General features: G+C 37.9%; 1 protein-coding gene and 1 long non-coding RNA gene across 2 annotated transcripts; one reads left to right on the plus strand and one right to left on the minus strand.

Moving 5' to 3' along the window:
• Window positions 1-830: 830 nt before the first annotated feature.
• On the minus strand, window positions 831-4,510 carry LOC134213786 (ubiA prenyltransferase domain-containing protein 1 homolog). Its single transcript, XM_062693112.1, has 4 exons — window positions 4,134-4,510; window positions 2,419-2,650; window positions 2,058-2,332; window positions 831-1,999 (listed from the first exon to the last, which is right to left on the minus strand). The coding sequence occupies exons 2-4, from the start codon at window positions 2,510-2,512 to the stop codon at window positions 1,367-1,369; spliced, it is 1,002 nt and encodes a 333-aa protein (XP_062549096.1). The 5' UTR covers window positions 2,513-2,650; window positions 4,134-4,510; the 3' UTR covers window positions 831-1,366.
• Window positions 4,511-8,104: 3,594 nt separating this feature from the next.
• Window positions 8,105-8,629, plus strand: LOC134218235 (uncharacterized). The gene is made up of 3 exons (XR_009981286.1): window positions 8,105-8,226; window positions 8,303-8,400; window positions 8,504-8,629. It is a non-coding gene; the product is annotated as an uncharacterized LOC134218235 (long non-coding RNA).
• The last annotated feature ends 2,667 nt before the right edge of the window (window positions 8,630-11,296 follow it).

Consider the following 11,296-nt stretch of genomic DNA (forward strand, 5'->3'; position numbering starts at 1 on the left):
GGGGACTGTTTCCGTGACGATGATTTTGATTGCATGTTGTTCAGGGATTGCAGAAATCGCTCTCAATAGATAACGAACAACGATAAAAGGGAGGCAAAAACTGTTCCGAATCATAACAAGCTATGATAACAAATTTATCAAACTTGTATACAAGTGCGAAAATAGGCAGCCCCCACAGAAAAATGGTGATTCTCGCTCCTTTGGTTATTGCACAGCTGTGCAGAACAAGTTAAAATGCATCATCAGAGCCAGTGCTCCCACATTTGGAGCTTTCTAAAAGAAAATTATCATGGGGATGGGGTATAGCATCCCGAAACAGTTCTCTCGCGGTATGCTACATATCGTATATGTATACAGAGATGATAAGTGAAAGACTTGTTCTTTCTCTTTAGGATTCAATCCCTGTTTAGGCCCCTATTAACGTCAAATGAGTATTCTAGCATTAAAATCTGTTTCTTACGTTTCTTCGCCTTTCGAGTTCTCAGCCTTATGTAAGATTTTTACTTTTTAGGCCTTTTGTGTGCAACTTTATATGGAGATCCCCAATTTCAGACCATGAGTTTGAACAAACATTTACAAGAGGTGCTTCGGGTTGGCAGTTAGATTATCTTACTACCATTTCGCTGTGTATAACTCTGACATAGATTCAAATTTGAAAATAACGATGCTCTAGCAGTTGTATAAATCAAAAGTTTGTTTTCGAAGTGATAGCCTTTCGGTACAACTTTGTTGTACAAAAAACGCAGAGATGTTTACGAAGATATTAGGCCACAGGTTAATTCGGACATATTAGACCACAGTTAGGACATTTTTGAAATATTGCAGAATGATTTACAACTGACTATGAACCAGTCATTCCATTTGTTAAATTTAAAAATGGTTATTACAGCAATCTTTCATTTGTGTGTTGCTGTTTCATATTAAAATATTGGAACTATCAGAAGTTATAGATACAGATGTCTATTTTGGTAGTCAACAATAGAAAAGACTCTTAAAAAGATTCTATCCCATCCTATCAGGAAAGATATATATAAGTAAAATTTAAATAATTTTGCAATAGAAAAATTTGAATAGTTAAATATGTAATAGAAAACACAAATATTCCTCTTCTGTCAATACTCATGCAATAAATTTCTAAACGTAAATTAATGATCGTGTGACCCAACTATTGAAAGCTAGCATCCTCAACATGAGTATCACTGAAATAATTTCAGATGGCTACTCAATGGATTGCAAACTTCGAACCATACCGAGAATCGCGTCCCAAATGTAATGTGTATCGGATGTTCGTTAATAGCACAGTTATGACGACGTTGTAACCAATTCCAGCTCATCCAAACCTATACCGGATAGGTTTGCTCCTACCTTACTTCCTGATGATGAACGGCAACTGGGCGGCACAGAAGCAAGCCACCACGTAAAGGATACCAAAGAACAGATTCAGTCTTGCCGTTTGCCTTGGCACGCCGTGGAGTGTTGCCTCATTGCGGAACTGCTTCTCAATTTTGAATGCTTGCGGAAGGGTCACCATCGGCAGAAGAAACGCACAGGAGTACTTAACACCCAGCACCACAAACATTACATACGGCGTGAAAAGAAGCAGTGCGTAGAGAATGTACGAAGACGTTCTGCCTATCAGGATTGCTAGCGTGACTATTCCCACCTTTTTGTCGGACTCCGCATCTCGGGTATTATTGCTGTGCAGAATAGCTTCAGTGTTCAAAGCCAATGGTATTGCGTAGTAAATGGTCATCCATTCCACGTAACCTGTTTGCGCCATGTAGGCAAATAGGACCGAAATCGGTCCGAAGATAACCAGAATCAGCACGTCCCCCAGGGCAATGTACTTTAATCCAATGCCACCAGTGTACAGGAAACTGGAGGATAGTCCACCGAAGTAAACCAAGGCCAAATGCTCCAGCTTAGCCGGTGATAGGTAGACCAAAAATATGAATCCAAAGCACCCGGCACAGTATAGCAGTGCGCCCAAAGTAACGACCTAAAAATGCAATCTTTAACATTTGATATAACTATTTTAACCAATTAAGCCGACTCACCTCATCCTTACTAAGAATATGATCCACCAGTGTCCGATCGTCTGATTTGCGGTTGTCAATGCCTTTAACGAAATCGAAATACGTGTTGACGACATTGCCTGCACAGTGAACCGTCACGACGGTGAAGATCGTGAACAGAAACGTTAGAAAGTTGAACTCATGGAAGCCATTGGTCCGGTAGGCAATCGCTGCTCCGAGCAACGTCGGTACCAAACTGGCCGACAGGGACCACGGCCTCAGTGCTGAGAGGTACGTTTTGATCTTCATCAATGGAGCTATAGAAAAGGGAGAAATTGATTAATGTTGGTCAGCTGTGGAAATGTAAATAGAGAATTGCACGCCCAGCTTACGTCTACCTCACCTTTTCTTTTGTACTTTTCTTGCTGATGGCAATCGTCTGTCTTGTAACCATCAGCATTGCTATAGGAGCCATCATTCAATGAACTGTTCTCCATTTCGGTGCGGTGCTCCAATGGGAATATTCAGGGCCGAATTTAGAAATCACGGGGCCCGGGGCCGGGAATTTGTGGGGCCCCTGTGCGCGTTTGTACGATGTACAAAAATGATCTGCTCCAGAACTGCCACAACAGGGTCTATGAAGAATAACAAAAATATTGTAAGCTAATGGAGCATAATTGTTGGTTGATTCGATATTTTGTTTCATAACTATCATCAATATGACAATTATACCATATTTTTGTTTTCAAAACAAGTTATTCAAATTGTTGTGCACCTTCTACTAATTCAAAAATACTCCACACGTGTGTTTCGTTTTATCTTTCTTATGAATGTAACCATAAATATAGTATTTTGCCTAGTATTTTCAAGGCGTTATAACTAGCCGTATTATAACTTGCTAAAATTCACCTTCACCGAATTCAGAACGTATTTCAGCAGATAATAATTGAGAAAAGTTTACTGAAACGCAAAAGTTTGTATGCTGTCGAGAAAATTTCTCATCCGAATGGTAGGTCGAAAAATCGAACCAGCCTCTTCGACTAGATCTCAAGGTTCTAGATGATATGTTTACGTTTTACTTTAGTTTAATGTTTGAATTTGGGAAGTAAATTAACCAGTTGGAACAATTAACTAGCCAAAAGTTGAACATGTACAATTTTATTTCTATTCAAGAAAGTTGTATGAAGTTGTTTAAAAGTTCAATTCTTGTTCAAGTCGAGCAACTCGCTTATTTGCATTATCTAAACTTGAAATAAGGCTCGGTTATACGATGTAAGTGAGTAAAACAAATCATGTGAATAGTCATAAAACGAGATATTAATTATTCAACCACTTGATTGTACCATAACATTAGTGCTGTCCAACGAGCAGCTCGAAGTAGCTCGAAGTTGTTCCTGTCACGCTCATGCCCGTTTGTTGACAAAAAAGAACGAGCAGGACGGGAACAACTTCGAGCTACTTCGAGCTGCTCATTGGACAGCATTATTGATACGTACTTCGACCATCGCAAGGCAAGTCAAGTAGAGTACGAGACACTGAAGACGGCTTACTGATAGGTTTGAAATACATGTCTGGAAAGTGAAGACATTTTCCTAAAAACTCTCAACTCTCAAATGGTCGGGGTTCAGCCAAACCGCACCGAGCGGCTTTTCGACTGACTTGTGATATTTTGATCGTACAAGGACAACGGAAATAGTTTCATATCAATTTAAGCGTACATTTGCAGAAGGATATCCTCAGTTATGGGGTTGAGGGATATCCGAAACGATTTGCGTTCAATTAAATCTGCTAAACGAAACTTTTAGCAGAAAAATCGGTAATTTTTCGTTGGCGCTTGGTGCGATTTGGCTTAACCCCGACCAAATAAGTCAATTGACTTAGGTGATATTCCATACAATTAAAATTAGTAGAGCTTTCATAATATATTCAGCTCTACTACAAAAATAAGATTTATTATATGAACCGCACTTCATTCTGCCCCTCCTTAAATGCTACCCTGACTAGCCTACATATTCATCACTTTCGTTCGTTCAACTGACAGCTGCTTTAAAATATTCAATTGAATGTACTCAAAGAAATATTATAATTCAAACTTTTCATAACTCGTACAATCCTTACCTTTGTGCTCTTGGTCTCAGAACATCGAAGATCACTTGCCCTCACTGATTGCTACTTTTTTCTATCGTTCAAAGATGAAACTGGTCCAGCAGCTTCTTTCAGAAATCGCTGTTGACTCTTCTCGTCGATTTGTAGCACCAATTCATTCAGCGCTTTTCCACCTTTTTATTTTGGATAAGTTTCCCTGAAGCTGGAACTGGAATTAGATGTGTTCACAGATCGCCCAAATCGTCTGCCGTCCGTTTCGAATACTCCAATATTTACAGGCTTTTTATTCAATCCAGACACCGAACTCCTCCGGATCGTCTACTCGGATGTTGATTTCTGGCGCTTGTCACGTCATCCAAAACCGAGAAAGCATCTCACTCCGCACTGATGTACAATTTCTAGTGTAATATTTGAAAGCAAGCTAACCACCGTCGGAAAAATGCTTCAGTAGTATTTGAATGAAAAAGTTTACAATATCGAAAGTAAATAATATTTACATTATTACAATAAAAACAAGTTGGATTACATATTATAAAATATAACAAATAACACTTTGGAAGTGCTAATTGTTGAAATTTTTAAATAATGGACACTTTAAAAATAAAAAAACAATAGGGTATTTTGAAATGTAGCGTTAGAATTCCCGTTTGACAGATCTCATTTTTGTCGCGACTTGATGACGGTGTAGCCACACGCTAACCTGAATCTATCCAAAATATGTACACGGTTAGAAAAAAGTACCTTATTTTAGGTACTTTTTTTTCTCTTGCATCTCCTTCACGTAAAAAAACTTATTTTGTTTTATTTATTCACTCTGAAATAAATTAATACTAAATAGTTTAAAAGTCATTCTAAATGGCTATTCGCCTGGTTGACCCCAAACTCGTATTCGATACAACAATACCAGGATAGTATAACTTTGAGAAAATCGTTCTGTAGTATAAGTGAGATATATAACTTTTTAGTTTATTTTGGAATTGACTATGATTTGTAGGTTATGTTCGTTTGTTTTGATTGATTTACATTCGTAATATAGTAATTAAAATGAAAATCACAGTAAAAGTATATTCATTATCATCTTTATTAAAACCCATAATTTATGATCGGTGAAACTTGAATTTGGTACCACGATCATTCGCAAAGCTGGCGTCGTACTTGACCAGGGCCTGAGGTGCCTCTGAGGTACACTTTCAACAATCTATTCTTTTGAGGGGCGGTGTTGGTGGTGGATATTTGGGATTACTTGTGGATGGGGAGCCGGAACCTCACTAACTAGCTAATGTGGATACGGGCAGCTGGATTCAGTGTTTGCTTTTTTTCCACCGAGAATGCCTTCCTAGCACCAGATAGAAAGTGTTGTATGCAAGTCTGCATCCGGAACGTGAACGATCCGGCCATGAGTAACAAGGTGCATGTACAGGTAATCTGCAATGTGTGAATTTCCTTTCTGGCGCTCATCCAGCTCCGGTGGTACGGTACGATACGTTCTCGGGTGATTGTCGGTGACCACCAATAAGTTGAGGTAGTAAAGTGTCCTAGCTGACGTGAAATTGCCATGCCGTTCTGTCACCAAAGAAAGGCCAAGATTTTAGCCGACCGAAACATGAGCGCTCTTATGATCACCACTACGAAATGATTTATGCTGCAAAATTAAACATATTTTGAGCATTTATAACGACTGAGCTTATTTCAATTATAATACTTACATTTTTCTGCAGCATTGCTGTTCTGTTTAAATACAAACTATTAAATAATAAAATAATGAAAATTCTTCGCTCTTTCACTAATGCGAAAAAGCGGTGCCATCTTTTTCGAAGAAATCAATTCTAGAGGTAAATACATTCACGTTATTCTTTCATAGTATACATTTTTATTATTGGTAGTATACTATTTAAACTATGCTTCGTATAACTTTCAAAAATACCAAAAATGTATAATTTCAATTCTATTTTAAATTTGTTATATTTCTGAGTGTTAAATTTGATTCATATAAACTACACAGCAAAAAATGTTGAATATTACATCGAAATCGCTGCAACCCATTGAATCCATCGCTTGTTTAATATTACATTGTATTGTCTATGCGGGTCATCGCGTCATCGCTGGACCGTCGCGTCGCTCAACCAGCGAGCGCTTTCCAGTTTGGTGCTGTAGCGACGCATTGAATTTGCCTTTTGGAAAGGGTCGCCAGCGACTAGCGACGTTTCAGTCGAGCGACGTAGTTGAGACAAGTTCATACATGTTCTTGATTTTATCTGCATCGACAATACGATGTAATTTCTTTCGATGGAATAAATAAACAGATGTAATTGAAGCGATGTAAAAGAATGTGATGTAAAACCGTGCGTATTGCATGGTGTTGAATAAATATATTTTGGTGAAATAATTTGCATAGCGTGGCATTTTCGTTTTTAAATTAATTTTTATTGAATTTGGTTTGATATTCATTTGTTTTCTTATTTTTATTATTATATAATAGATATAATATGAATTTATTTTAATAACATAATATTACACACTTAACTCATTTCACCGTATTCGGTAAGTTTTACCGAAATCTCAACAGCAGAACTGTTCGGTAATTTATTTTACAGATTTTTTGTAACTTTTTCCATTGCTCAACTGTCAAAATCACCGAAAATCAGTTAAATTATTTACCGAACAGTTCTGCTGTTGAGATTTCGGTAAAATTTTACCGAATTCGGCGATTTATTTTAAGTGTGATGCCCAAAGATGGGTTTTTATATACAGCTGAAGCGACCCATTGAAATTCGGTGACCATTTTCGTTTCGTTTTATTTTTGATGCGTTGTCCTGATCAATCTATCCGCAGCTCTGACATGTACAGTCGTGATTCGCTGGTTGGGCCACGACCTCGACCCAACTAACGAATTCGGTTTTTTAGTTGGGCCAACTGACAGCCATTTGAACACGTGTATTTCGACTTGAACATCACAAATGATGTCTAGTGACACCCAATCCCGTTTTCCGTGTTTACATTGAGTTTTGACGTACGGTTGCTTTTTAGTTGGGCCATGACCCAACCAGCGGAGGCCCAACTAAAAAAAGGCCCAAGTATTAAAATCCCAACCAGCGAATTCCGACTGTAATGGCAATATTAGACAGTTCAAAGAGCCATTGTGAATATGACTTTGCGATGCGACGAAAGGTGAGCGGCTTCTTACTCGAAACTCGCAGGTCGGTTTCAGATGACCCAACCGGGCAATGACGTCCGGATATCTGCTGGTGTTGTTCTTCTGGTTTCGGCTGTAGATGTTAACTCTGCCATCCTCTAGCAAATGGATCTGAGCGCGTTCTTCATCGTACTTCAATTTGCAGGTAAAATCTATCCCATCGAAACACTCCAACTCTTTCTGTATGCCTTTTGTGGGATGCGCCAACATGGGTTTCAGAGGAGTTCCCTGTATGATTGGACACTTTTCTAGCGAATAATCGATACCGTCATCCAACAGGACCGGAATAATTTGATTGTAGTTTGGGCGCTGACAATAGACCGTTTTCAAGATGAGAGCAATGTTGTCCACTTTGGCCCTCGCAGTTACTCAGAGCATTTGTGATGATTCATTTCTGTGTGCTTGATTGGGCGTAGTTATAGCACACGTTTGAGTCACTGCCTGGAGTAAATGTACAAGAGTACTTCGTTTGTATGTTTTTTGATGCGTTGTCCTGATCAGTCTACCCGCATAGAAATAAATCGTACGCTGAACAGTTAGTATTATAAGTTTTCCATTACACTTTTAATCATCATGAACAGTATGATACATGTACAATCATATGATTAATACTTTTAATGAGCTGGCCATATAAAATTATTGACGGATTATACATGTTGCAATAATGATTACTAGAATGGGAAATGAAAAATAATCTGAAGAGCAAAAAATCATTCATGATATGATTTGGGTTGCTATTCACACATGAGGGCAGAAATTAGGTGAATTTTATTTTCAGTGTAATAGAGACATTTCTGCCAACGGCAGTTTTTGTCGGGCCGATTTGAACCAACGGCAATTTTTTTTTTCCAAAGTCGGTGTTGAAAGAAAAATTACAAGTGAAAATACTTGTTTAAAGGGATTGAAATGCATGTAAGTGCGAAAAATTATTATATACAATAAAGAAGTAAATTTAATTCTGTTTCTGTTTAATTTTGTTTGTTCCTAGAAACATCCGTTTCCTTCCACTTCAAGAGGAAATCTCAAAACGGTGTTCCGCCACTGCGCTAGGAGATTCGGCGGAACCACAAAGATATGCATGCGAAGGTAAGAATCTTCTATTATGGATATTCTTCAATATGCAGTGTTCGACGCTTAGAATAATAAGAGTGATCTAATTACTCAATGGTTTTGCGACACATCGTTTCAGGATTCCGGAACTCCAAGTCTCTCCAAGTCACCATAAGTCTGGAACACAATTAGTCTGGCACTTGGTCTGGCACGACCAATCCCAATAATCTTTCAACCTGCTTTCAACTTCATTGGGCCGATGTCAGTTGCCATTTATGTTATTTCCGGACATTTATTAATCATAAAATAAATAATTAATATTATAAAGAAAAAAAATGTTGACTTATTTTAAAAACCGAAAACCAAATGAATATTCCCCGTACAATAGTTTGTGAAATAATATTATACATATTGTAATACAATAATCATAATATTGAAAGATTATTGCACAGCTTTTAATTTGGATCAACTGCTGAATCGTTCTATTTAAAGTCTTTCATTCAAAATCATTCTATTTAAAGTCTTTCGTGAATATAATCATAATCGTAATAATCGCTAGAAACAAAAAGTGAAGATAAACTAATGATTCATGGTAAAATTGCATTACAAAACCCTGATTAATCCACCTAGCGGTGATGATGCCTTTCTCGTGCATTATAAAAATAGTATTTTGGCCATTACTCTTGAGCCCATAGTCCGATCTGACCAATTTTCAATTGGTACCAATGGGACATTATTCCGCGTCGAATGCAGCTTGTTGCGAGTAAATCTGTTAAGGATAAGTGCCCGAGAAAAGAGTGACACTTTTTCACGCGATTATTCCGTAAAAAAAAGTATTTTGGCCTTAACTTCCGATCACATAGTCCGATCTGGCCAATTTTCAATAGGAAACAATGGGACAGGATTCTGCGTCGAATACAACTTGTTGCGAGCAAATCGGTTAAGGATAAATGCCTGGGAAATTAGTGACATTTTTAATCAATTTTTCTATAAAAAAGGGGTATTTTGGCCATAACTTCCGATCCCATAGTCCGATCTGACCAATTTTCAATAGGAAACAATGGTAGAGTATCCTGCGTCGAATGCAACTTGTTGCGAGTAAATCGGTTGAGGATAAGTGCCCGAAAAATGAGTGACACTTTTTTACGCGATTATTCAGTAAAAAAAGTATTTTGGCCATAACTTCCGATCCCATAGTCCGATCTGACCAAAGTTCAATAGGAAACAATGGGACAGGATTCTGCATCAAATGCAACTTGTTGCGTGCAAATCGGTTGAGGATAAGTGCCCGAAAAATGAGTAACACTTTTTTACGCGATTATTCCATAAAAAAAAGTATTTTGCCCATAACATCCGATCCCATAGTCCGATCTGGCCAATTTTCAATAGGTAACGTCGAATGCAACTTGTTGCGAGCAAATCGGTTGAGGATAAGTGCCCGAAAAATGAGTGACATTTTTAATCAATTTTCTATAAAGAGGGGTATTTTGGCCATATCTTCCGATCCCATAGTCCGATCTGGCCAATTTTCAATAGGAAATAATTGGAGAGTATTCTGCGTCGAATGCAACTTGTTGCGAGTGAATCGGTTAAAGATAAGTACCTAAAAATTAGTGGCATTTTTGTTTGGGTGGATGCGCACAGACACACACACACACACACACACACACACACACACACACACACACACACACACACATACACACAGACATCACCTCAATTCGTCGAGCTGAGTCGATCGGTATATAACACTATGGGTCTCCGGGCCTTCTATAAAAAGTTTGTTTTTGGAGCGATCATATAGCCTTTACGTATACTTAGTATACGAGAAAGGCAAAACATAAGCAAAAGTTGATGTTTTTGAATGGTAACGATACTTAACAACCCATTCAATCTATCATCCAAAATCAAAATATTACATACACGCTTACACTCAGAAATATAACAAATTTAAAATAGAATTGAAATTATACATTTTTGGTATTTTTGAAAGTTATACGAAGCATAGTTTAAATAGTATACTACCAATAATAAAAATGTATACTATGAAAGAATAACGTGAATGTATTTACCTCTAGAATTGATTTCTTCGAAAAAGATGGCACCGCTTTTTCGCATTAGTGAAAGAGCGAAGAATTTTCATTATTTTATTATTTAATAGTTTGTATTTAAACAGAACAGCAATGCTGCAGAAAAATGTAAGTATTATAATTGAAATAAGCTCAGTCGTTATAAATGCTCAAAATATGTTTAATTTTGCAGCATAAATCATTTCGTAGTGGTGATCATAAGAGCGCTCATGTTTCGGTCGGCTAAAATCTTGGCCTTTCTTTGGTGACAGAACGGCATGGCAATTTCACGTCCCGAAAGCTAGGACACTTTTACTACCTCAACTTATTGGTGGTCACCGACAATCACCCGAGAACGTATCGTACCGTACCACCGGAGCTGGATGAGCGCCAGAAAGGAAATTCACACATTGCAGATTACCTGTACATGCACCTTGTTACTCATGGCCGGATCGTTCACGTTCCGGATGCAGAATTGCATACAACACTTTCTATCTGGTGCTAGGAAGGCATTCTCGGTGGAAAAAAAGCAAACACTGAATCCAGCTGCCCGTATCCACATTAGCTAGTTAGTGAGGTTCCGGCTCCCCATCCACAAGTAATCCCAAAAAATATCCACCACCAACACCGCCCCTCAAAAGAATAGAATGTTGAAAGTGTACCTCAGAGGCACCTCAGGCCCTGGTCAAGTACGACGCCAGCTTTGCGAATGATCGTGGTACCAAATTCAAGTTTCACCGATCATAAATTATGGCTTTTAATAAAGATGATAATGAATATACTTTTACTGTGATTTTCATTTTAATTACTATATTACGAATGTAAATCAATCAAAACAAACGAACATAACCTACAAATCATAG

The sequence above is a fragment of the Armigeres subalbatus genome, chromosome 2, assembly GCF_024139115.2.
Source record: "Armigeres subalbatus isolate Guangzhou_Male chromosome 2, GZ_Asu_2, whole genome shotgun sequence".
NCBI classification, from domain to species: Eukaryota; Metazoa; Arthropoda; class Insecta; order Diptera; family Culicidae; genus Armigeres; species Armigeres subalbatus.

Bases quoted from the DNA above. Each gene is read 5' to 3' on its own strand.
- LOC134213786 (XM_062693112.1), bottom strand. From the start codon at position 2,512: ATGGAGAACAGTTCATTGAATGATGGCTCCTATAGCAATGCTGATGGT. The intron at 2,333-2,418 runs GTGAGGTAGACG...CCTTTTCTATAG, and splicing joins AGAAAAGTACAAAAGAAAAG to CTCCATTGATGAAGATCAAA. The intron at 2,000-2,057 runs GTGAGTCGGCTT...TTGCATTTTTAG, and splicing joins ATATTCTTAGTAAGGATGAG to GTCGTTACTTTGGGCGCACT.